The 27,710-nt window shown below is 38.4% G+C and overlaps 1 protein-coding gene across 4 annotated transcripts in view; it reads right to left on the bottom strand.

Annotated features, from left to right (window-relative positions):
* Positions 1-27,710, bottom strand: part of UHRF1BP1L (UHRF1 binding protein 1 like) — a 104,057-nt gene that overhangs the window by 42,126 nt on the left and 34,221 nt on the right. For 2 of the 4 annotated variants that reach the window (XM_030819754.1, XM_030819757.1), the window contains exons 3-11: positions 25,766-25,804; positions 24,619-24,710; positions 20,163-20,352; positions 19,179-19,319; positions 17,439-17,609; positions 10,334-10,514; positions 7,700-7,783; positions 5,914-6,096; positions 4,463-4,581 (exon numbers count right to left, since the gene is read on the bottom strand). In XM_030819754.1, coding sequence (XP_030675614.1) covers positions 4,463-4,581; positions 5,914-6,096; positions 7,700-7,783; positions 10,334-10,514; positions 17,439-17,609; positions 19,179-19,319; positions 20,163-20,352; positions 24,619-24,710; positions 25,766-25,804 — 1,200 coding nt within the window. Of the gene's footprint in view, positions 1-4,462; positions 4,585-5,913; positions 6,097-7,699; positions 7,784-10,333; positions 10,515-17,438; positions 17,610-19,178; positions 19,320-20,162; positions 20,353-24,618; positions 24,711-25,765; positions 25,805-27,710 lie in introns of all 4 variants that reach the window. The other 2 variants (XM_030819755.1, XM_030819753.1) reach the window with 1 other exon arrangement.

Here is a 27,710-nt window from a genome sequence, read left to right as displayed (position 1 = left end):
GCCTAGTTGCGTTAACAGGGTGGGGGCTTTGGGTAATCTGATTACCAATTCACCTAAAGATTGAGTAAAACCTCATGACCAATACTTCATGCATATTGTTAAATATCCATCCATCCATATATTTACACATCTATGCATAGGGTTCCACATCCCTAGAAAGCTAACAAGTCCTGAGGAAAAGTTGCACATTTCAAGTGCTCCAAGACTCTGTCTTATTATTATTACATCAGTGTATTGTGGGAGTGATATGGTTTGGCTGCGTCCCCACCCAAATCTCATCTTGAATTGTAACTCCCACAGTTCCCACATGTTGTGTGAGGAACCTGGTGGGGGGTGACTGAATTATGGCAGCGAGTCTTTCCTGCACTGTTCTTGTGGTAGTGAATGAGTCTCACAAGATCTGATGGTTTTAAAAATGGGAGTTTCCCTGCACAAGCTCTCTCTTCGTCTGCCACCATCCATGTGAGACATGACTTGCTCCTCCTTGCTTTCTGCCACCATGGTTGTGAGACTTCCCCAGCCATGTGGAACTGTAAGTCTATTAAACTTTTTTCCTGCATAAATTGCCCAGTCTTGGGTATGTCTTTATCAGCAGTGTGAAAACGGACTAATACAGTAAATTGATACTAGTAGAGTGGGGCACTGCTGAAAAGATACATGAATGTGGAAGTGACTTTGGAACTGGGTAACAGGCAGAGGTTGAAACAGTTTGGAGGGGTCAGAAGATGACAGGAAAATGTGGGAAAGTTTGGAATTTCCTAGAGACTTGTTGAATGGCTTTGACAAAAATGCTGAAAGTGATATGAACAGTAAGGTCCAGGCTGAGGTGGTCTCAGATGGAGATGAGGAACTTGTTGGGAATTGGAAGAAAGGTGACTCTTGTTATGTTTTAGCAGACTGGCAGCATTTTGCCCCTGCCCTAGAGATCTGTGGAACTCTGAACTTGAGAGATGATTGAGGGTATCTCGTGGAAGAAATTTCTAAGCAGCAACACATTCAAGGGTGACTTGGGTGCTCTTAAAGGCATTTCATTTTATAAGGCAAGGAGAGTATAAAAGTTCAAAAAATTTGCAGCCTGACAATGTGATAGAAAAGAAAACCCCATTTTCTGAGGAAGAATTCAAGCCAGCTACAGAAATTTGCATAAGTAAAGAGAAGCCTAATGTCAATCCCCAAGACAATGGGGAAAATATCTCCAGGGCACGTCAGAGGTCTTCACGGCAGCCCCTCCCATTATAGGCCCAGAGGCCTAGAAGGAAAAAGTGGTTTCGTGGGCCAGGCCCAGGCTCCCTGTGCTATGTGCAGCCTAGGGATTTGGTACCCTGCATCCCAGCTGCTCCAGCCATGGCTGAAAGGGGCCAACACAGAGCTTGAGCCATAGCTTGAGAGGGTGCAAGCCCCAAGCCTTGGCAGCTTCCACATGGTGCTGAGCCTGCTGGTGCACAGAAGTCAAGAATTGGGGTTTGGGAGCCTCCGCCCAGATTTCAGTGGATGTATGGAAATGCCTGGATGCCCAGGCAGAAGTTTGCAGCAGGGGTGGAGCCCTCATGGAGAACCTCTACTAGGGCAGTGTGGAAGGGAAATGTGGGGTCAAAGCCCCCACACAAAGTCCCTACTGGGGTACCACCTAGTGGAGCTATGAGAAGAGGGCCACCATCCTCCTGACTCCAGAAGGGTAGATCCACTGACACCTTGCACCGTGTGCCTGGAAAAGGTGCCAGCAGACACTCAATGCCAGCCTGTGAAAGCAGCCAAGAGGAAGGCTGTATCCTGCAAAGCCACAGGGGCAGAGCTGCCCAAGACCATGGAACCCACCTTTTTTTTTTTTTTTTGAGACGGAGTCTCGCTCTGTTGCCCAGGCTGGAGCGCAGTGGTGCGATCTCGGCTCACTGTAAGCTCTGCCTCTTGGAATCCCACCTCTTAACAACAGCATGACATGCATGTGAGACATGGAGTCAAAGGAAATCATCTTGGAACTTTTAAGATTTGACTGTCCTGCTGGATTTCGGATTTGCATGGGGCCTGTAGCCCCTCTGTTTTGGCCAACTTCTCCCATTTGGAATGGTTGTATTTACCCAATGCCTTGTACCCCCATTGTATCTAGGAAGTAACTAAATTGGTTTTGATTTTATAGGCTCATAGGCAGAAGGGACTTGTCTCAGATGGGACATTGGACTCTGGACTTGAGTTAATGGTGAAATGAGTTAAAACTTTGGGGGACAGTTAGGAATGCATGATTGGTTTAGAAATGTGAGGACATAAGATTTGGGAGGGGCCAGGGCAGAATGATATGGTTTGGCTGTGTCCCCACCCAAATTTCACCTTGAATTGTAACTCCCACAATTCCCACGTTGTAGGAGGAAGCTGGTGGGAGGTGATTGAATTATGGGGGTGGGTCTTTCCTGCGCTGTTCTTGTGGTAGTGAATGAGTCTCGTGAGATCTGATGGTTTTAAAAATGGGAGTTTCCCTGCACAAGCTCTCTCTTTGGTTGCTGCCATCCATGCAAGATGTGATTTGCTCCTGCTTGCCTTCTGCCATGATTGTGAGGCTTCCCCAGCCATGTGGAACCATACGTCTAGTAAACCTCTTTCTTTTGTAAATTGCCCAGTCTTGGGTATATCTTTATCAGAAGCATGAAAACGGACTAATACAGAGGAGAAAAAAAAGACTCTGCCTTATGCATCTCTTCCTATGGCTGGTTCTAATTTGTATAATGTTACTACAATGGATGTGACTTTAATCTATTTCAGTGGTTCTGTGAGTCTTTCCAGTGAATTATTGAACCAGAGGGTAGTTTTTGGAAACTCCCAAAGTTGTAGTTGGTGTCTGAAGTCTTTATTTTTGTTCTTCCAACTTTTGCTTTAGTTCAGGGGTATATGTGCAGGTTTGTTATACGGGTAAACTGAGTGTCACTGGGGTTTGGTGTATAAATAATTTCACAACCCAAGTAGCAGGCATAGTACCCGTTAAGTAGTTTTTCAATCCTCACCCTTCCCTGACCCTCCACCCTCAAGTAAGACCCCATGTCTACTGTTTCCCTCTTTGTGTCCATATGCACTGAATGTGTAGCTCCCACTTGTAAGTGAGACTATGCAATATATGGTTTTCTTTTCCTGCATTAATTCACTTGGGATAATGGCCTCCAGCTACATCCATGTTGCTACAAAGAACATGACTGCATTCTTTTCATGGCTGCATAGTATTCTGTGGTATATAAGTACGACAGTTTCTTTATCCACTGCACTGAGGATGGGCATCTAGGTTGATTCCATGACTTTGTTATTGTGAATAGTGCTGCCATGAACATACAAGAGCATGTTATCTTTGGTAGAAAAATTTATATTCCTCTGGGTATATACCCAGTAATGGGATTGCTGGGTCAATTGGTAGTTCTTTTTTAAATTCTTTGAGAAAACTCCAAACTGCTTTCCACAGTGGCTGAACTATTTTACATTCCCACCAACAGTGTATAAGCATTCCCTTTTCTCCACGACCTCACCATCATCTATTTTTTTGTGACTTTTTAATAACAGCCATTCTGAGTGGTGTGAGATGGTATTTCACTGTGGTTTTGATTTGTATTTCTCGGTTGATTAGTGATGTTGAGCATTGTTTCATATGCTTGTTGGCTGCACATATGTCTTCTTTTGAGAAGTGTGTGTTCATGTCCTTTGCCCACTTTTTAATGGTGTTTGGTTTTTGCTTGTTGATACAATTTCCTTATAGGTTCTGGATATTAGACCTTTGTCAGATGAATAATTTGTGAATATTTTCTCCCATTCTGTAGGATGTCTGTTGACTCTGTTGATAGTTTATTTTGCTGTACAGAAGATCTTTAACGAGGTCTCACTTGTCTATTTTTGTTTTTGTTGCAATTATTTTTGGAGTCTTCCTCATGAGATCTTGGCCGAGGCCAATCTCTAGAATTCTATTTCCTTGGTTGTCTTCTAGGGTTTCTATAGTGTCAGTCTTTACATTTAAGTCTTTCATTTCATCTTGAGTTAATTTTTGTGTGTGGTAAAAGAACAGGGTCTAATTTCAATCTTCTGCATATGGCCAGCCAGTTATCCCAGCAACATTATTAAATAGGAAATCATTTCCCCACTGCTTGTTATTGTCAACTTTGTCGAAGATCAGATGGTTGTAGGTGTGCAGCTTTATTTCTAGGTTCTCTAATCTGTTGCATTGGTCTATGCATCTGTTTTTGGACAAGAACATGCTGTTTTGTGTCAGAAGCATTTAGGCAAACTTAAGGACTGTGCCTATAAAGTTAGTTTGGCTAACTCTGAGTAACCATATGATCAAAAATTAATAAACTGATATTTTCTATGCCATCTAATATGGCCATTTCATAAACCTTGTAAAGATTTTTTAAATAAAATGGTAGCATTTGTTATTTAAGTTGCTTAGATGAGACACTAAAGTGTTTATGAGAAAATTTAATTGGAAAAGAAAACATACCTGGTATATATTGAAATCTGCAAGTCTAACCACAACAGAACTAGACATTAGCTTAGGTTTTGATTGTTGAGATAATACTGAAGGTGTTCTGCATGTCCCTTTCAGAGGGTAATCCTTCTCTGTTGGAAACAAAAACACCTTTCAATTTGGTGCAAAATTATTTTTAAAAGTCACTCTTTTATTATTAAGGCAGGTACTAGAAATATATGTGAATACTAACTTCTCAAACAGGATAATATTTGTGGACATACTTTATAAATTATAAAGTAATACAGGATGTAAGTTATTGTGATGATTATTCTTTTAAGAAGAATCACACATGTCACATTTAAGTTAGTCTCCTACAAAAACTCTGGAATGGGATTCTTGTTAAAAATGACGTATTTACATAGAAGTAGAAAGGGAAGGGTATGGGGGAGGGGAGGGGGGGCAGACAACAGGTGATTAGTGAATACAAAGGTACAGCTAGATAGGATAAGTAAATTCTAGCATTTATAGGGTGACTATAATTAATAATTTATTTTTTCAAATAGCTAGTAAGAGCAGATTTTGAATGTTTCCAACATAAAAAAATAACAAATGTCTGAGGTGAAGAATATGCTAATTACTCTGCTTTTAGAGTTATACGTTTGTATACATGTATCAAAATATCACATTTCAATCCTTACTGGGCCAGCAAAAAAAAAAAAAGTAGTAGTATCACACTGTACCTCATAAATATTATGTGTTGACTAAAAAAAAAAAAGAGAAATCTTCTAGAAAAATTCTACCTAGGTGTGACTATTATTGGTTCTATTAATTTTAAAAGTTCTTTGGTCCACAAGCCTATGTTGGTCTGAGCAAAGGATGCAGGGGTTTTAGACATTAATTAAAAACACTTGGCTTAGGCCGGGCGTGGTGGCTCATGCCTGTAATCCCAGCACTTTGGGAGGCTGAGGCGGGTGGATCACTTGAGGTCAGGAGTTTGAGACCACCCTGGCCAACACAGTGAAACCCTGGCTCTACTGAAAATCCAAAAATTAGCTGGGTATGGTGGCACGTGCCTGTAATCCCAGATATTCAGGAGGCTGAGGCAGGAGAATCACTTGAACCCAGGAAGCAGAGGTTGCAGTGAGCCAAGATCACACCACTGCACTTCAGCCTGGAAGACAGAGTGAGACCCTGTCTCAAAGAAGAAAAAAAAAAAAAAACAACTTGGCTAGGCACGGTAGCTGACACTTGTAATCCCAGCACTTTGCGGAGGGCCAAGGTGGGAGGATCGCTTGAGGCCAGGAGTTTGAGACTACCCTAGACAACATAGCAAGACCCCCATTTCTACATTAAAAAGAAAAACAAAAAAAATACTCATTTACAGGAAATATTAACACACACACACACACACACACACACACACACAGTGCAAACACCCTTAATATTAGGGGAATGCCATAATGTTATTATAGGTAAAATACCTGTTTGTGTGTGCTGGGGAGAGGCATGTGTTGGGGATTTAGGAGGTGAACCTACATTATGATCCTTCACAGCCTGTTTAAGCATTTCAACGTTGCACTCAAATTCATGCAATAACTCGTTGGCCCATCCATTTTTTGTCTTGGTTGCATCACTAAAATACATCCAATGATTACAACTATCTCCTGTAAAATGAATAACAGGTATTTCATTGAAAAATGTACAACTTTCATTTATTATATTATAGTAATGCTTCCAATGAGATTTAGTCATTTATTCAAGAAAGACTTTGGTATCTGAAAAATTTATAGCCTTCACTTACATGTTATTCCGAAATATGAGTAAAACATTTGAAACAGAGGGAAAGAATGTCAAAAGCCAATCATCTGGAGGAGTTTCTATCTAGTACCCATTCTTAGTAGAAAATCACTAAGATTCGATTTAAAGCCATATGACTTGTCACCCTTCACTGGATGCTCAATTACCTGGTAAACCTGCATTAAACTGAATTCCAGAAAATATTATCAAATAAATAAAATCCTTTCATCAAAGATTTGTTATAAAGTTAACTAACAAAAACCTAAACCACAAAAATGATAAGATGATGATGATTAAAACATTTAAGAAACCAATAAAACTTCTCAAGATGTACTCAGCCATAGTTAGTTTTCAGAAGAAAAATATAAAATCAGAATTATTAGGTTTCTCTGTAGCAACTAAGAAAAATGCACATAAAAGGGTTAAGACAATAAAATCAGGCCAGGCGCAGTGGCTCACATCTGTAATCCCAGCACTTTGGGAGGCTGCGGCAGGAGGTCGAGGCTGTAGTGAGCAGTGATCACACCACTGTACTTGTGAGGACTTGGACTAAAAAAAAAAGAAAATCTACTCTATGAATGTTTCACACCTCTTCAAAAATAAACATCTAGTTAAAAATTTTATGCATTTGTAAGTTAATTTATGAGTTAGGAGGATAGTATATAAGACAAAATCCTTCAAAAGAGAATTATTATATTGAATGTTGGCAATGAAAATTTAAAATGAAAAAAATCGTACAACTTTTAAATTTAAGCAGGTACCAACGCAGAAATGACAAACATTGGTAAAAAATGTGTAAACAAAAATGTGTGAACAGAAAAACTTTACCATTTTTTAAATGTCCTGGAAAACTCTACGATCTCTAGTTTGGTTTTTCTCACTTGTGTGAATGCTAAATACTAACAAAAGGCAAAAATGGTATAAGGTCAAATTAATTTGGTCACAACAATCATACTTTTTTTTCTTTTCATTATTTGGGAGAAAGAATCTACCAATACTAGAGTTAAGAGCCTATGAAATCTGGAATCATATAATTTAGCTAAACGTACTCTTATTCTTAGCTTCATACTCTTTTCATTCTTAGCTTCATACTCTTTTCTAATTTTTAAACATATAAATCATTTAAAAATTTAAAACATTAATACTTGTTTTGTCACAACTAACAAAATAGCACAAACACATGTCCTCTGTACCCTGATTTTTTTTTTAAGTTTTCAATTGGTTATTTGGAAAACTGTCAATTTCTAAAAATTATGATTTCTAAAAATCTACATAAATCTCAATATACACTGTATGACTACATTTCATGGCAATTCTACTTTCTTAGTAAAATACTGCCAGGAGAAAAATACCAATCTCTTCATCTCATTTCCTGTTAACAAATAAAAGCAAAATAAAACTAAACTAAATAAATTAGCTATATAATTTGAAAACAATATTTATATCTTTTAAAGAAGCTGTTATACACACCTGCTTTATGATAAGGATAATAATCTATAGTTAGCTGTGTAAAAGAGAGTTGCATTGCCCCTCCAGTAATACGTCTGTTTGACTCTGGGGGAAAAAAAAGGGAAAAAAAAATGTTAAGCCAATTATCAGAAAGATTTAATTTACCACAAAAAAATTTTAGCATACTTGGAGTCCAAGTAGTAATAACTGTCTCTCTTTTATGACAGCATATTAAGGATTTTAGGAAATATAATTCAATCCAATGAGTATTTACTGAGCCCCCCTCATTTGTAAGGCACCAGGATAAAAGGTAAGAATGTAAGAATAGCAGAATCCCTGCCCTGGTAGAGTTCACAGATGATACTAGCAGAACTTTTATATTGACAAGGCCTCCCCATATGTCAGGCATTATTTTAAATACTTTAGGTTAAACTTACTCATTTGGTTTTCATAACAACCGCATTTGATAGGTACAATCATTATTATCCCCAACTTCAAGATAAGGAAACTGAGGCACAAAGAGGCCAAGGACATACAGCTAGTTAAGTGCAAAGCTTGGATTTGAACCCAGGAAATCTTAAACACTACACCATATCATCCTACCTCTTACTGAAAAGGAAATTAAGGCTGGGCGCGGTGGCTCACGCCTGTAATCCCAGCACTTTGGGAGGCCGAGGCGGGTGGATCACGAGGTCAGGAGTTCGAGACCAGCCTGGCCAACATAGTGAAACCCCGTCTCTACTAAAAATACAAAGATTAGCCAGGCATGGTGGCACACCCCTGTAGTCCCAGCTACTTGGGAGGCTGAGGCAGGAGAATCGCCTGAACCCGGGGCAGAGGTTGCAGTGAGCCGAGATCGAGCCACTGCACTCCAGCCTGGGCAACAGAGTGAGACTCCGTTTCCAAAAAAAAAAAAGGAAGGGAAATTATTAAGTCTGTTAGGTTAGGTAAGTTGTCCAAAGTCACACAGCTATAGTAAGATCAAAAGTAGATTACAAATTGGTATAACGTGAACATAAAAATCAAATTTTAAAACAAAATGGGAAATCAATCAGAAGAAAGAAAAATACAAACTGAGACACAGCTATGTATACACCCCCTATATTAATTTGTAAAATCCAATTTATCTCAACTAGTAGAATTTTCAGCACAGGTCTACAATCCCTTACGTAAAACCTTTGGAAAGCCAAAGGTTTCAGAATTCAGAAATGTTTAGATTTCACGACAGTAATATGATATGGTATATACAGGATATACCATGCAACACTCTCAGCAGGTTCTGAGGCAGCACTAATAAAAATAGCAATTCTGCAGCAAAATATAAATATTTATAAGAAGCAGGCAAAGAATAAAAAAAATGTATTGGTGTAAGTCAGGTTTTGCCACCAAATGAGTTTTTCACAAACTTGTAATATTTCAGAGCCTTTTGGATTTCAGAATAGTGATTACAGACCTGTACCATTAAGGAGATATTTTGGTGGAAAGGTTTTCTTCCTAAATGATATCATTCAATTTATTCTATGAGGGAATAGTGAGGAATGTAAGGCCTTAGAAAACCATTCTCATTCTTACTACTTAATCTTGACCACCTCATTTTCGTAGTTTGGTTTGTTCTAACTTTTTTGGATTTTCCTTTCAAATCTCTAAAGTAAAAGATGCCAACTATAAGTCAAATGACACAATGGTAGTCAGAACAAAAGATAACAAATCCCTCCACAAACCCCAAATCTTCCTCATCTTTGCCCCTCCAACCTTTTAGGCTGGAACCTTTTAAGATGCCTTGTCTAATGAAGGCAGGGTAACTTCTACTGCTAAGTATCCAGGGTCTCAATATTCACTTTCTCAGCTTCAAAACACTGGGAAAATGGCAAAAATTTTCATAGATATAGATCCTGATTCAGATCTGAGGCGCAGAGATCAGATAACTCTATTGTTTAAAGGTCTTCAGCCTGATTCTAATGCTCACCAAATTTTGAGAATTATAGTCCTTAAGGTAGGCCTACCTGCTGAACTCACTCCCAACACTTCTGGGCCAGGGATACTCTCCAGCAGAGAAACAAAAATGCCCAGCACCTAGATTACAGAACTATGTGTACTAAATAAGGAAAAATAACAGGGACAAAAACTAAAAGAAAATTCCTAACTGGAATTTTGCTTTCTAATCATATTTTCGAAGGATGGGAAGAGAGGTGGCCATAAAATATGTTAAACAGTCGCACAGCTGTGCTTCTATTCAAAATAGGTAGAAAACTGCAATGCTGAAAACACATCTACAAATAATTATGAATTAAGTATGGACTAAAACTTAATTTGGAGACAATTTCAACATTATGAAAAAGTTAATTCAAAGGCAAGTCTAATACTTCATCATCCTCCTAGAGGATCATCTATTCAGTCTTTGATTTTTTAAAGCTAATTTTATTGTTAGCATTGATAGCTAACAAATAATTAAGCTTAAGTACTAACTGCTAAAGCAAAATAAAATTTCATACCAATATATGCTTCCAGTTGTGCCTTTCATCTATATATTCACATGAACACAATTATGACAAATTATCTTACAGGACATTCTACACAACAGATTTAATAAACAATCCAGTTTTGTAGTCAATTCTAGAAAAACCAAAATAGTTTGAAATAAGCATGTTATTTTACCTTTTTCTTTAGCATGAATGTCATCACATATGTGTAGATCTAGATGAGAAATCACTAAATGATGGGAGGTTTCCTTAACATCAAAATCACTGAATAGTTTCACAATTGCATCATTTACATCAGGAGCATTTGAAGTTTGTGTTGTCTTCACTTGCTGGGCAGATGCGACTACTGTAGAGCTCTAAAAAGATTCGAAACTGCCTTATCACTGCCAATTTAAATACTGGAAATTTCACACAAAAATCTAAATATTTTCAGTCGAAAGTCATGAAAAATAACCATAATACATCTTATTTTTCATCAATAATACATTTTCCCTAAAATATTTTCTGAATTGCCTAAGAATAAAACTAAAATTTAAAAACTGTAAAACTAGGCTCACACCTGTAATCACAACTCTTTGGGAGGCCGAGGCGGGCGAATCATCTGAGGTCAGGAGTTCAAGACCAGCCTCACTAACATGCTGAAACCCCATTTCTACTAAAAATATAAAAAATTAGCCGGGCGTGGTGCCGCATGCCTGTAATCCCAGCTACTTGGGAGGCTGAGGCAGGAGAATCACTTGAACCCGGGAGGCAGAGGCTGCAGTTAGCCGAGACTGTACCATTGCACACATGGGTGAAAAAGCAAGACTCCATGTCAAAAAAAAAAAAAAAAAAAACTGTAAAACTATACACAAATCAAATATGAACCCAATATATCTCACTAAATATCTCAAGTTATATTTAACATATTTATAGCCCTTGTTTTAGAAAATGTAGTTAACTCTTAAAGGCAGTTTATTTGAACATTATTAGTTATATATATTAAAAAGAAAACAAATGTGGGCCCTGTATACACTGTTATATATCTGACATGGTTTGGCTCTGTGTCCCCACCCAAATCTCATCTTGAATGGTAGTCCCACAATTCCCACGTGTTGTGGGAGAGACCTGGTGGGAGATAATTCAATCATGGGGGCGGCTTCCCCCATACTGTTCTGGTGGTAGTAAATAAGTCTCACGAGATCTGATGGTTTCTCAGGCGTTTCTGCTTTTGCAGCTTCCTCATTCTTTCTTTGACTGCTGCCATCCATGTAAAATGGGACTTGATCCTCCTTGCCTTTCACCATGATTATGAGGCTTCCCCAGCCACATGGAACTGTAAGTCCAATTAAACCTCTTTCTTTTGTAAATTGCCCTGTCTCGGGTATGTCTTTATCAGCAGTGTGAAAAGGGACTAATATGATATCCTATAGAAATAAAGTACATCTTTGTAGAAGCCCCTGTGATATTATTTAGTACTCTAAGTGCTCTGGTGCCTCTCCTAAAAGATGTGGTATGTCCTTTGAACTTGAATAACTAAAGAAGCCAGAAAGGAGACAGGATTTATAAATAGGTTGTGAGTTCAAATATTTTTCTCCCTAAAGAGAAATAGTATAGAACCCTGTTGATACATAAAAATATATACAACCTCTAATAGCCTAAAATGATTTTATATACATAACTATAATGTAAGATTATCTGACATATGAGCCACAAAACTGTAGATGAATTTTTATAATAATTATGATAAAGGAGACCAAATTTTCCACTTTAAAAATTAACAATGTTCAAATTTAGAACAAGTTATCAATGAAAGATAAAGAAAATCAAAGTATATGTATTTTGTATGTATATATTTATACATATTACATCTATGAAGAACTATGATCATACTGTAAAAGAACTGCAAAGTATACTTAGTAAATGAGAATCTCTTCATGAAAATGACTGCAGCCCACAGTAAGTAAAGAAACAGGTGAAATATAGCTGTAAAACGTTAAATATTATAGACTCCAGAAAACTTTCCCATTTTCAAAGCTATAACAAGACTGTATTTATGTCTATGATGGTGCTATTTAAAATACTCTCCAGTACTTCTTTATGTTTTCTCTCTTCTTTATCAAGATAAATACTGATAAAAATAAAAATATAAACATTAATCTACCTACAAACGTTTTTGTTAATACTATGGTAAAGTCAGGTTTTTGGATGCTATTTCTGGAAGAAAAAAAATGGGCCACTATAAGCTCTCTGCCTCATGAATAATCCGTTTTCTTTTTTTTTGAGGCAAAGTCTCACTCTGTTACCCAGGTTGGAGTGTAGTGGCATGATCTCGGCTCACTGCAACGTCCACCTGCCGGGTTCAAGTGATTTTCCTCCCAAGTAGCTGGGATTACAGGCATACACCATCACGCCTGGCTAATTTTTTTTTTTTTTTTTTTTTGAGACAGAGTCTCACTGTCACCCAGGCTGGAGTGTAATGGCATGATCTCGGCTCACCGCAACCTCTGCTTCCCAGTTCAAGCGATTCTCCTGCCTCAGCCTCTGGAGTAGCTGGGACTACAGCGCCCACCACCATGCCCGGCTAATTTTTGTATTTTTTTAGTAGAGTCGGGGTTTCACCACATTGGCCAGGCTGGTCTCGAACTCCTGACCTTGGGATCCGCCTGCCTTGGCCTCCCAAAGTACTGGGATTACAGGCGTGAGCCACAGTGCCCAGCCCCTTATTTATTTAATTTAATTTAATTTAATTTTTATTTTATCTTATTTTATTTTATTTTTTGAGATGGAGTCTCGCTCTGTCGCCCAGGCTGGAGTGCAGTGGCACAATCTCGGCTCACTGCAAGCTCTGCCTCCCGGGTTCATGCCATTCTCCTGCCTCAGCCTCCCGAGTAGCTGGGAGTAATACAGGCACCTGCCACCACGCCCGGCTAAATTTTTTGTATTTTTAGTAGAGACAGGGTTTCACCGTGTTAGCCAGGATGGTCTTCATCTCCTGATCTCAGGTGATCCACCTGCCTCGGCCTCCCAAAGTGCGGGGATTACAGGCGTGAGCCACTGCACCTGGCCAAATCTTTTTTTTTTTTTTTTTTTTTTTTGAGACGGAGTCTTGCTCTGTCGCCCAGGACAGAGTGCAGTGGTGCAATCTCAGCTCACTGCAACAACCTCCGCCTCCCAGGTTCAAGAGATTATCCTGCCTTGGCCTCCTGAGTGGCTGGGATTACAGGCACCCACCACCATGCCTGGCTAATTTTTGTATTTTTTGTACAGACAGGGTTTCACCATGTTGGCCAGGCTGGTCTTGAACTTCTGACCTCAAAAGATCGGCCCACCTCGGCCTCCCAAAGTACTGGGATTACATTGCACCTGGCCCCCATGAATAATGTTAACAACTCTTAATTTTCAAAATAGTCTTCTTTCTATTTTAGAGAAGAATAAAATGAAGCTAAGCAAATACTTATAATAGAAATAGTTATAATAGAAAACAACTGCCTAGTTGTAAAGTTGAGCAAAGAAACACTGTTAACTAATTCACTTTCTGACATGCTGTCTTGGGACCTGAAACAATCAGATTAGGACATTCTGTGTGATATCTGAAGTAGTGACATGATAACTACTACCCAAGAAAGCAATTCTGTGGTAATGGTTAAGTATATCCACTATAAAATATGATGGAGCAACAAAACGTAATAGCTACAAAGACTAAAGACATGGAAGAAACTTGCATATGCCCACTAACTACAACTAGGAAAAAGTACATATGCTGGGGCAAAAACCTGTAAGAAAATACCTCAAAATACTAACTACAACTAAGAAAAAGTACATAGGCTGGGGCAAAAACCTGTAAGAAAATACCTCAAAATGGTAGCACAGGTTTTATTAGCACAGTGAGATTACAAACTTTTGTCCTTGTTACTAGTTTCCTAATAGATATGTATCTAGTTTTCTAATCCATATTCCATTTTACATAAACATATCCACATATTGTAAGAGCTATATAGTAATATCAACCTTCAATCTATCAGTTTTTTTTTTTGGTTTTTTTTTTTTTTTTGAGACAGAGTCTCACTCTGTCACCCAGGCTGGAGTGCAGTGGCGCGATCTCGACTCACTGCAAGCTCTGCCTCCGGGTTCACGCCATTCTGCCTCAGCCTCCTGAGTAGCTGGGACTACAGGTGCCTGCCACCACGCCCAGCTAATTTTTTTGTATTTTTAGCAGAGACGGGGTTTCACCGTGTTAGCCAGGGTGGTCTCAATCTCCTGACCTCGTGATCCACCTGCCTCGGCCTCCCAGAGTGCTGGGATTACAGGCATGAGCCACCGCGTCCAGCCCAATCTATTAGTCTTTAACTACAACTGCCATCTCTGTTAATCACAACCTAAGCTACCAAAATCTTCCTTGCAAGCCTTAACAGAATAGTATTTATGTCTATGATGGTAATATTGTAAAATACTCTCCTGTACTTCTTTCCTTATACTTTTTCTGCTTCAAAATGACTTTTCTTACCCTCATCTCCCTTAAATCTACTTCCTTCTGCCTTCCCTTATTGGCTAATGGTACTACCAACTGTCATTCTAAAGTCCTGAACTTTTCTCTCTTCCTTATCCTCAACTTACTTAAAAACTTCCACTGGATCCCAAACGCCCACAGGAAAATGTCCAAATTCTTCAATACATTATACAACATGTTTCATATACAGTCACTGCAAACTTTTGTTTCAACTCAGGCTACCAGTCCAGGAAAACCATTCTATGTTAGAGCCCAGTGGTCTGTTTGCCAAACGTTTAATATCAGGTCCCCCAGAGAATTCTGCAGATGCCTCATGGATGAATAATTTATTGGTAGAATAATACAGAGTTTACCTTCAATTCTATATCTCTTTGTTTTTATGACTACAGGCTCAAGAAGACCTTGTTCACATAAATAGACAGATTGGAAGGAAAGCAGTTTTGTTTTAGCCATGTGACTCGATTCTTTCAATGCCTTCGAGTTACCTGCCAGGATTCACAAAGTGATCTACTATAAAAAATTACTTTAATAATCTCTAATAGCTGACAATTATTTGATCTTTCTTCACATGTGTTGAAAACAACTAAAAATCATCTGGCTTGCAATTTCCAACATGAATAGCAATATTTCAAATTGCCACTCTATCTTGTTTCCCAGAGGGGTTTTTACCCGCTTCCTGTTCAAATCCATCCTAGTAAGACTGAGGATGAGTAATAATGTCTTTCATTTATAAAGTAGGATTAGAGTCATTATGGAAAGGGAAAACCAGTCTGACATCTTAATGCAACCATATTCTCTGGCAGATCAAGTTTAAGAAAGAATACACATCAAGGTGGAATGTGTGGAACTCAATTTCTTTAAAATATAAAACTTGGAAAATTGTAATATATCCTGAGACATGTGAACCTCACTCCTAAAAACGCTACTCTAGTAACACCAAATTTCTTATCTTTACCAGAAAATATCATGATCTTTAAAAATACTATATTTCTGCAGATTCTATTGTCTCTTCTGAAATGCCTTTTCCCTATGTCTGCCTGTGAACTGCTACTCATTTCTAAGACTTAATTTTATTAACCTCTTTGTGAAACCTTTCCACACCCTGCAAGCAATTAATTAAAACCTCTCTGTGTTTCTGTAGTCCCCACACAGAACCCTTTCCCTTACTTCTTCATGCTAGCATTTATGTTGAACTACAATGATTTGGGGATTTGTTTGTTTTTCTTTTTCCTGGAAACAGATCTCACTCTGTTACGCAGGCGGAAGTGTAGGGGTGCAATGGCTTGACCTCCTGGGTTCAAACAATCTTCATGCCTCAGTCTCCCAAGTAGCTAAGGACTGCAGGTATATGCCACCACCACCACACTTGGGTGATTTTTAAATTTTTTGTAGAGATGGGACTCAATATATTGCCCAGGCTGGTCTTGAATTACTGGCCTCAAGTAAACCTCCTGCCTCAGCCTCCCAAAGTACTGGGATTATAGACACGAGTCCCTGTCCCCCACTTACAAAGATTTGTTTCATATTTGACTAACCATTATTCTCTAAGGTTCTTCAGGCCAGGGTCAGATGATATTCATTTTTACATCAGTGTCTACCCCTACCCCTGCACCTTAGGACATAGTAGGCAGGCAATAGATAATGCCAATGTGATATTCATTGAAAGCCTAGGCCGGGTGTGGTGGCTTACACCTGTAATCCCAGCACTTTGGGAGGCTGAGGCGGGCAGATCACTTAAGGCCAGGAGTTCGGGACCAGCATGGCCAACAGAGCGAAACTCCATCTCTAACAAAATTACAAAACAAATTAGCTGGGCGAAGTGGCACTTGCCTGTAGTCCCAGCTACGCAGGGGGCTGAGGCACGAAAATCGCTTGAACCTGGGAGGTGGAGGTTGCAGTGAGCTGAGATTGTGCCAGTGAACTCCAGGGTGGGCTAAAGAGAGACTCTGTCTCAAAAAATAAAGAAAGCCTAAATGTATGCCATTCTCATGTACAAAGCTGGATCACCAACAAGCTATATATCTGAGATGCATAACACTGTTTCCAAGGAAATAGCTTCATAGGTGTATAATTTTATAATATCTAGTTAAATTTTTACTAGAGGTAGATATAAAAATTCATTTATACTTTGCATAAAATTATTAAAAATATTATCCATTATAACTATCACTGTCTCTTCTATAAAGACCTTGATGTACTGGTACTCAGAACTTACTACTGGGAAAGAACCAGAAAAACTTTTCCTCTCCATACCAACTAATAATGCTCTATACAAACTAATAATCACTTTTAAGAAAGTGATAAATAGCTCATTATGCTTGTCCCTGTTCTAGCCCCAGCCATCAGACAACTCCAACAGAAGCTTTGTGTTCAATTTCAGCAATTCCTTATGGCTTTGATTCTCTGCACAATTAACTCTCACATGTCCTCTCTTGCCTATAATTACCCAAGTTTTTTCCTCATTTGCTTTTACTTTAGTAGTTTTAAAACTGTACTCTTTTAACTTCCTAAACAGAGGTATTAAAACATCAAATACTTTTATGTCATCATTAACTTTAGTGCCTAATACAGAGCTCTAAACAAAATAAACACTAACAGATACAAATACATTTAATATGTTTTCATATAGCTACTACTTATATAAAATTACATAGAAGATGTCTAGATAAAGAAGATTCTTGTACTCAAAACCTCACAATCTGTTTCTTAAAGAAAATACCAACAATTCCTTCTAATTTTTAAACTATTTTCATGTAAAGTAAGTATTTTTCCTGTTAATTTTATAGCTTACCTGTGTAGGTTCAGGAGCCATACTCTTCCTTTGTTCTGTTGATTTTTCTATTGCTTCACTAAGAGATTTTGCATATTGTACCATAGCTTTCAACTGGGAATCAGTTAAAACCCATAATAAGTCATCCAATATTAGAACTAACTTTGTTGCTATGACATTGCAGTCCTTTAACTGTAGGAAAAAAAAAAGTTTTATAAAATTAAGCCAAGATATAAACCTTAGAATACGTTTGTATTAAAAAATGTTTTCAAAACCTTTTTGAATAGAATTAAATACGGATTCTTCCTTCATACAAGAAGTATTTACTGGCCGGGCACAGTGGCTCATGCCTGCAATCCCAGCACTCTGGGAGGCCAAGGCAGGTGGATCACCTGAGGTCAGGAGGTCAAGGCAGGTGGATCACCCGAGGTCAGGAAGTCAAGACCAGCCTGGCCAACATGGTGGAAACCCTGTCGCTACTACAAATACAAAAATTAGCCAGGTATGGTGGCGGACACCTGTGTAATCCCAGCTACTTGGGAGGTGGAGGCAGGAGAATTGCTTGAGCCCAGGAGGCAGACGTTGCAGTGAGCGGAGATAGCGCCACTGCACTCCAGCCTCGGCGACAGAGAGAAACTCTGTCTCAAAAAAAAAAAAAAAAAAAGTAGTAGTATTTACCGAGTTCCTATAATATGAGAGGAGTATCTCCTAGATACTAGAGATGCAGTGGTAACAAAAGACAGACAAATCCTTGTACCTTACAAGTTATATAGCACTTATATAACTTAATTTTGCATTTATAGCTGATAAATTATATAATTACTTGTATTAATTCAAAGATTCAATAGAAGAAATGAAATTATAAGACAGTAAATGTTCAACAAATATTTGGCAACTGAGAAATATATTCAATTTACCAAAAATAAAAATGTTTAGGCCAGGCATCGGGGCTCACACCTATAATACCAACACTTTGGGAGGCCAAGACAGAAGGACTGCTTGAAGCCAGGAGTTCATGACCAGCCTGGACAACAGAGCAAGACCCTGTCTCTACAAAAAAAATAAAAATAAGCTAGGCATGGCGGTGCATGCCTATAGTCTCAGCTACTTGGGAGGCTAAGGCAGGAGGATCCCTTGAGCCCAGGAGTTCGAGGCTGCAGTGAGCTAGGATTGTGCCACTGTACTCCAGCCTGGGCAACAGAGCAAGACCCCATCTCCAAAAATAAAAATAAAAGTAAGGCAGAGGCAGGAGGATCACAAGTCCAGGAGCTCAAGACCAGTCTGGGCAATATAATAAGACCTCATCTCTACAAGTAACTTAAAAAATTATTCAGGCATAGTGGTGTGTGCCTGTTGTCCCAGCTACTTGAGAAGCTGAAGTGGGACAATCACTTAAGCCTGGGAGGTCAAGGTTTCAGTGAGCCTGGATCATGCCACTGCAATCAAGCCTGGGCAATATAGTGAGATCTCATCTCAAAAAAAACCAAAATAAGATAAAAATACAAACAACAACAAAAAACCTTTGAAAAATCTATTAAACCTAAGACTGAAGAACATTATACCAGTTTTCTATAAATATTATCTGAGTAACTATACCTCCTTTTATTTTGTATTATTTTAATATGCCACTGGTAATATGCCAATATTTCACCTAAGACATTGTTTAAAATTTCCTATAATTAACTAATAGTTAACACACAAATCAAAAAGTCAAATCCAAGAGTTAACATATGAATCAAAAATGTAATCTTGTTGACTCACCCTTCTTTTAAGTGTGACTCTGATTTTTGATTGGTTGGTTATTAATCGAACAGGAGCACTCATAATTTCAAGATGTGAACTTTGGGTGGCATCTGCCTCTATTCTTATCATCTGCCAATTTATTTCTTTAAAAGTCAAAACCTAAGGAGAACACAGAGATTAACTTCACTTACTCATGCAAAACAGAATGAGAAAAATGTAGATTTTTGAAAACAAAGCAAATGTATATTCTCGGTTAATTTTCACATGACATTTTAGATATATTCACCATGTTTTTATTTTTGTAAATTGTATTATTCCATCAAATTCAATTACACATCTTCATATTCATATTCATCATATGTAAAGCTGTTAATACTTTTATTCTAAATTCAGTTAATGTAAAGCTCAAATGCATTAAATCACGTTACCGAGAAACAAACAACATATTTTAGTTTGGGGAATTTGAAAATTCAATTCTGAGTAGCTGAGAAGTTAAAACAGGGCTTTAAAGGGAAAGATTTACTAGAGTAAAAGCATTAAAATGTGCACATTTTATAACTGAATGATTAAGAGTAATACAGAGACCTGGGTGCAATGGTTCAGGCCTGTAATCCCAGCACTATGGGAGGACAAGGCAGGTGGACAGCTTGAGCCCAGGAGTATGAGACCAGCCTGGGCAACATGGCAAAACCCTGTCTCTACCAAAAATACAAAAATTAGGCAGGCGCAGTAGTACATGCCGTTAGTCCCAGCTACTCAAGATGCTGAGGTGGGAGGATCACCTGAGCCCAGGGAGGTCAAGGCTGCGGTGAGCCGTGATTGCGCCACTGCATTCCAGCCTGAGCAACAGAGTAAGACCCTGTCTCCCCTGCACCCTCCCCCAAAAAAAGTAATACAGAGAAAAGCAAAGTTAAAAGGCAACCATGAGATGTGATTTGTTTAATCGTCCTCTTTTACTTGTCACTAAATGAAACATTTAAAAAAGAAAGAAAAAAAAGTTACCTCTCCTCTCTGTGGATCCTGAATACGAGTAAATCTCAAATCTCCATGTTCCCAGTGTGCATTTACACTATAGATCCGAAGATGAGAAAGTTCAAATGATGCATTGAAGGCTTTTGCTCCAATTCTGATGACTATAGAATTTACAGAAACAGAAATTCCCTCAACTACTTTTTCAGCAAAGCCGTATTCACTGGAAAAACAAAGCAAAATAAAATACACTAATGACAAAACTAATTTTTACAAGTTCTATTAGTATTTGAACATTTCTGGTCAGGGATGGTGGCTCATACCTGTAATCCCAGCACTTTGGGAGGCTGAGGCAGGCAGATCACTTGAGGCCAGGAGTTCAAGACCAGCCTGGCCAACACAGTGAAACCCCATCTCTACTAAAAAAAAAAAAAAACACAGAAAATTAGCCAGGCACAGTGGCACGTGTCTGTAATTTCAGCTACTTGGGAGGCCGAGGCACGAGAATCACCTGAACCCAGGAGGTGGAGGTTGCAGCGAGCTGAGATCGCAACATTGCACTCCAGCCTGGGTGACAGAGCAAGATTCTGTCTAAAAATATACATAGATAGATAGACAGATAGACAGACAGATTTGCACATCACCATATTATTATTTTTTTTTTTTTTTTTTTCTGAGACAGAGTCTCAACTCTGTCGCCCAGGCTGGAGTGCAGTGGCATGATCTCAGCTCACTGTAACCTCTACCTCCCCGGTTCCAGCAATTCTTGTGCCTCAGCCTCCGGGGTAGCTGGGATTACAGGCATGCACCACCATACCTGGCTAATTTTTTGTATTTTTAGTAGAGATTGGGTTTCACCATATTGGCCAGGCTGGTCTCAAACTCCTGTCCTCAGATGATCTGCCCACCTTGGCCTCCCAAAGTGATGGGATTACAGGCGTGAGTCACCAGGCCCAGTTTATTCATTTTTATATTGAAAAATAAATGTTTTTTATTAAAACAATAATCTAAGCTGGGCCTGGTGGCTCACGCCTGTAATCTCAGCACTTTGGGAGGCCAAGGCAGGAGGATCTCTTGAACCTGGAGTTTGAAACTAGCCTGAGCAATATAGCAAGATCCCTGTCTCCACAAAATATTTTAAAAGGCCACACATGGTAGCTCATGCCTGTAATCCCAGCACTTTGGGAGGCCACTTGAACCTAGGAGTTCAAGACCAGCCTGGACAACACAGACAGACCTTATATCTGTACGAAATTTTACAAATTAGCTGAGCAATGTAACACTCGCCTGTGGTCCCAGATACTCACAAGGCTGCAGTGGGAGGATCTCTTGAGCCCAGGAGGCAGAGGTTACAGTGAGCTGAGATGAAACCACTGCGCTCTAGCCTGGGCAACAGGGCGAGACCTTGTCTCAAAATTAATTAACTAATTGATTAATCAGTTGGACATGGTGGTGCCTGTCTGTGGTCCCAGCTACTTGGGAAGCTGAGGTGGGAGGATCACTTGAGGCCAGGAGGTTGAGGCTGCAGTGAGCTGTGATCATGCCACTGCAGTCTAGCCTGGGTGACAGAGAGAGATTACATTTCAAAAAAAAAAAACAAAAAAAAACAGGAAAACAAACCTCAAACACAACAATCTAGTCTAGTTACACATAAGTTATTAAAAAAATGCTATTCTCAGCCAGGCACAGTGATGGTGGCTCTCACCTGTAATCCTAGCACTGTGGGAGGCCAAGGCAGGTGGATCACTTTAGCCCAGGAGTTCGAGACCAGCCTGACCAACAAGGAGAAATCCCGTCTCTACTAAAAATACAAAAAAGTTAACTGGGCATGGTGGCATGTGCCTGTAGTCCCAGCTACTCGGGAGGCTGAGCTGAGAGGATCGCTTCGGTACGGGAGGTGGAGGTTGCAGTGAGCTGAGATGGCACCACTGCACTCCAGCCTGGGCAACAGAGTGAGACCTTGTCTCAAAAAAACAATAAAAAAATAAGTTTTTTTTAAAAAACGCTCTTCTCATTCTCTAAACCTTTTCTGGTTCTCAGGGCTGCACACTTTTTTTTTTAATACTCTTCCTAAAATGTAAAAGACTTTTTGGCTGGGCACAGTAGCTGACATGTATAATCCAAGCACTATGAGAGGCAAAGGGAGGAGGATTGCTTGAGCCCAGGAGTTAAAATCAGCCTAGGCAACACATGGAGACCACCATCTCTACAAAAAAATACAAAAAACTAGCCAGGTATGGTGACTCGCACCTGTAGTCCCAACTACTTGGGAGGCTGAGGTGGGAGGATCAATTGAGCCTGGGAGGTCAAGGCTGCAGTGAGCCAAGATCACGCCACTGCATTCCAGCCTGGGCAACAGAGTGAGAACCAGAAATACATATTCACATTCTATTTTTTTTTTTTTTACTCTGAACACCACTCAATGAATGTATTCATTTTATTGATATCCATTCCAGACCTACTGAATCAGAAATTCAAGAAAAGGAGCTTCAGAGACTTTGTAGATTTAATAAGCACTCTAAATGACTGTTACAATCAGGCAAGTCTGAAAAATGCTGAAATAGATTAACCATACTGCCGTATGTCAAAATATGAGGATGATTTAAATAGATTAAATCATCACATGATTAGAAAGCCAAAATTAGAAAGCTTACGATACTATAAAAACAAGAATTAGGAAGAACACTATCAACTATACTAAGCACACAAGGACAAAATGATTCATTTTAGTTCTTTCTGACTCTAGCCAACCTAAAGGCCAACAACTATTCTATGAAACCTGAAATCATAATCTAACCTGTAAAATCTGAAGTTGCGGGATGATGCTACATTACAAAGAAGTTAACAGGAAAGCTCTTTTCCCAGTCACTAATATCTGTAGTCCAAATATAAACTGCACATCTGACAAACGTGGCCTTTAGTCAACTCTTAGAAGTGGAATGAATCACCATTAGATTCCCATGGCATGCACTGTAGGTATTCTCATGGCATGCACTAACATAAAGGTGGCTCAACCTTTGTAAAAGAGGAGTAAGTGAGTGTGTGTCTGTGTACACACACGAATGCATTCACCCTCAAGAAAAGTTTTATCAATTGTTTTACATAACACCTAGAACACTACACATGTTCAGAGCTGCCATTTTACGCAACATGAGGAGGCATTAATCACATTAAAAATCTATGTGAACAACTGATGTGAATGCAAAAATAATGCAGAAATCCTGTTGTAGAAAAATCATGTATAGTTCTAGATTGAAATTTAACTGAGTGCAAAAAAGCAGACAATATATTTTTAAAAATTTAGTAACTTCTAAGTTTTCAAAAAGACTTTATGAAATGATCCCCATACTTCTGCTTTATTAGCATCTGATTTTCATCTATCAAAATACAACCTGTGGAAAGCAAAAACATTTTAAACTTAATGAATTTTAGAGTAACCCAAAAGGTCTGTAATGTAAGACATCAACTCTTTTTTTTTTTTTTTTTTTTTTTTTTTTTTTTTTTTTGAGACAGAGTCTCTCTCCATCACCCAGGCTGCAGTGCAGTGGCATGAGCTCAGCTCACTGCAGCCTTGACCTCCCGGGTTCAAGCAATTCTCCTGCCTGGGCCTCCTCAGTAGCTGCGAATACAGGCGTATACCACCGCACCCAGCTAATTTTTGCATTTTTGCTAGAGACAGGGTTTCACCATGTTGGTTAAGCTGGTTGCAAACTCCTGACCTCAGGTGATCCGCCCACCTCAGCCTCCCGAAGTGCTGGTATTACAGGCGTGGGCCACTACACCGAGCCCAACTTTTTTTTTTTTTTTTTTTTGAGACGGAGTCTCGCTCTGTCACCAAGGTTGGAGTGCAATGGCGCAATCTTGGCTCACTACAACCTCCGCCTCCCAAGTTCAAGCAATTCTCCTGCCTCACCCTCCCAAGTAACTGGGATTAAAAGTGCACGGCGCCATGCCCAGCTAAAGTTTTTTGCATCTTAGTAGAGACAGGGTTTCACCGTTTTGCCCAGGCTGGTCTCAAACACCTGAGCTCAGGGAATCCACCCGCCTCGGCCTCCCAAAGTGCTAGGATTACAGGCATGAGCCACCGTGCCCGGCCTCCCAACTTAACTCTTAAGAGTCATAAAAGTTCCACTGATGCACAGAAAATGATATGCAGAGAAACTGATCAGAGGCTATCTGATTTATATAATGACTAAATTCTTCTGCTTCCATTTCCTGCTGCTGCTCTGCCATTAGTTAATCACTATTATTTAATAATAGCAAGGAAAGCAAGATGAATAAAGGAAGTTAAAAGTCAAATCTGCAACTTTGCGATGTATATAACTAAAACTGTAAAATGTTTGATGGGAGAGCTGACTGAAATACAGGCCATTTGAGGTTAAGGCTTTTTTTTTTTTTTTTTTTTAGTGTCCAGTGACTGCCAATAATGGAGTTGACTATAGAAAAGAACTCCCTTTGGCAGTCATGCAGATTAATGGAAGTAGCTTACCTTTGTCCTGAAGCAGTTGCAATTGGTGATGGGCCATTAGGGCTTCTTGGTTCTTCACATGTACTCATTTCCATTATTACTTTATCCAGGGACTAATAAAAACATTAAAACATAAACAATTAGATTATTTATTCTATGTATATTATTAAAGTATTATTTAAGATTATTTTCTCTTTCATTTTTCTTTAGGAAGAAAGTAAAAAGTGAGCAGAGTCATTTAAGTGTCTCTCTACAGGTCTAAAAACACAAATGCCAAAAAAGAACACAAAACACTCAATTGGTTCTCAAGGCATTTATTATCTGGTGGAAAAACTGTGTGTATTACAGGTGTTTGGGGGTGGGGAATTAAGACATAGCCATTAACTACTGAAATCATCAGATTTCATGAAAACAGAATCTCTACTCCCAGATATATTCATTGATAAAATTATACATTAATAAGTAGGATTGAACTACCCCAAAAAGCTTACCACAATCTAAGATCTGAGCTATGAGACACAAAACTATGGGAAATATAAAATAAGCAGGAAATGTGAAAAAAAATAAACACTCCCATAATGGAAAAGGTTCTTTCTCAGGGTAATACTTTTTTCCTTGAAGAAAGATCTAATGTCCTTAATAGCCATCACTAACACAACTCCAGTCATTCCTCATTCTCTATTTCATATATAGCATTTATTATTATCTGAAACTGTCTTGTTTTATTCATGTTCTTGATCATTGTATTTTTTAAATGAATGAATAAATGATCAATTTTCTTCAACTTTCCTTAAAAAGCAAAGTATATTAAAGAACATATTTCATAATTTACTAGATCAGTAAAAGGAGAAACAAAGACAGTCTGAATCAAATGTTATTGAAAGAATAATCCCATAGTACATCAACAAAGAGTTAAATGATGCAATAAAATACTATACCAATTTAGAACATAGTATTCTAGACCTGAAAAACTTTAAAGATGCTCCTACTTTAAAGTTAAAGCTTCTCATTTAAAGGATGAAAAACCTGAGTCCTATCAAAATAAAATGAAAGCTAACTGGTGAAAAATCCAGACTATATTTCCATGAAACAAAAAATTACTATGAACGAAGTAGCTAGATAATGTATATATATAAATGTTTATTTCTAAAGTGGTTTCAGAACTCACCAAACAGATGGGATGTGTTTTCAGTTTTGTCCATGGGATCTACAAATGAAAAATTTTTAATTTAAGATCAATCATTAAGAAGAAAATAATGTGAACAGTAATCAATACAGGTGTTATATTAATATAGGACAGACACACCAAATTATATAAAATCACTTTTCTTAAACTACAAAATAAACTGAGCAACTCACTCATACTTTTGAAATCAGATGTACCCATTTTATGTAAGAAATTATTACTAGCTATATCTTCTCAGTCATCTTTTGAATAGAAATCGTAAGTTTTTTGTTGTTGTTGTTTTTTGTTTTTGAGACAGAGTCTCTTTCTGTTGCCCAGATTGGAGTGCAGTGGCACGATCTCCGCTCACTGCAACCTCCACCTCCTGGGTTCAAGCAATTCTCGTGCCTCGGCCTCCCAGTAGCTGAGATTACCATCAAGTGCCACCACGCCTGGCTAATTTTTGTATTTTTAGTAGAGACAGTGTTTTGATATGGTGGCTAGACTGGTCTCTAACTCCTGGCCTCAAATGATCCACCCAACTCGGCCTCTCAAGGTGCTGGGATTACAGGCGTCCATCACCATGCCTGGCCAATTTCAGGTTCTTTTAAGCATCTTTTTTTAACAATCCTTAAAACAAATCTTAATATCATAATTTAAACGAAGAGCTTAACAACCTGTTTAATCCTAAAATTCTGAGCAATCATTTTGTAAATATTCAAGACAAATACAAAAGTTCGGCCATTAATATAAAATGTAAGAAACATCAAATATATAATGTTGATATACCCTGTACTAAAAATGCTAAGTTTTGCCTCCAAAAGGCTCTTAGATCTAATAAATAAATTCAGTAAGGTTTAGGCTACAAAATCAATGTACACAAATCAGTAGCACTGCTACAAACCAACAAAAACCACGCTGATAATCAAATCAGGAACTCAATCCCTTTTACAACAACTACTACTACTACTACAAAAACAAACAAACAAACAAACAAAACAACGTAGGAATATACCTAACCAAGGAGTTGAAAGATCTCCACATGGAGAACTACAAAACACTGTGGAAAATCATAGATGACATAAACAAATGGAAATACATCCCATACTCGTGGACTGGAAGAATCTATACTGTGAAAATGACCATACTGCCCAAAGCAATCTACAAATTCAATACAATTCTTCTCAAAGTACCAACATCATTTTTCACAGAATGAGAAAAGACAATCCTAAACTTCATATGGAACCAAAAAAGAACCCAAATAGCCAAAGCAATCCTAAGCAAAAAGAACAAACCTGGAGGCATCACATTACCCAACTTCAAATTATGCAAGTCTATAGTAACCAAAACAGCATGGAACAGGTGTAAAAATAGGCACATGGACCAATGGGACAGAACAGAGAAGAGTATTCTGTTCCATTGAACAGAATACACAGGCCAATGGAACAGAATAGAGAACCAAGAAATAAAGCCAAATACTAACAATCAACTGATCTTTGACAAAGCATACAAAAACACAAACTGGAGAAAGGACACCATATTCAATAAATGGTGCTGGAAAAAGTGGATAGCCACATGTAGAAGAATGAAATTGGATCCCCATCTCTTACTGTATACAAAAATTAACTCAAGATAAATGAAAGTTTTAAATCTAAGATCTGAAACCATAAAAACTGTGGAAGAAAACCTAGGAAAAACTCTTCTGAACGCTGGCCTAGGCAAAGAATTTATGACTGAGACCCCAAAAGCAAATGCAACAAAAATAAATGAGACCTAATTAAACTAAAACGCTTCTACACAACAAAAGAAATAATCATCTGAATAAACTGACAACGTACAGATTGTCAAAATTCACAAACTATGCATCTGACAAAGAAAATATTCACAAATTATGCGTCTGACAAAGGACTAATATTCAGAATCTACAAGGAACTCAAATCAGCAAGAA

This window comes from Nomascus leucogenys, chromosome 10 (genome assembly GCF_006542625.1).
Source record: "Nomascus leucogenys isolate Asia chromosome 10, Asia_NLE_v1, whole genome shotgun sequence".
Taxonomy (NCBI): Eukaryota; Metazoa; Chordata; class Mammalia; order Primates; family Hylobatidae; genus Nomascus; species Nomascus leucogenys.
Note: the sequence above shows the minus strand (reverse complement) of the source record. Positions and strands in the feature narration are given on the sequence as shown.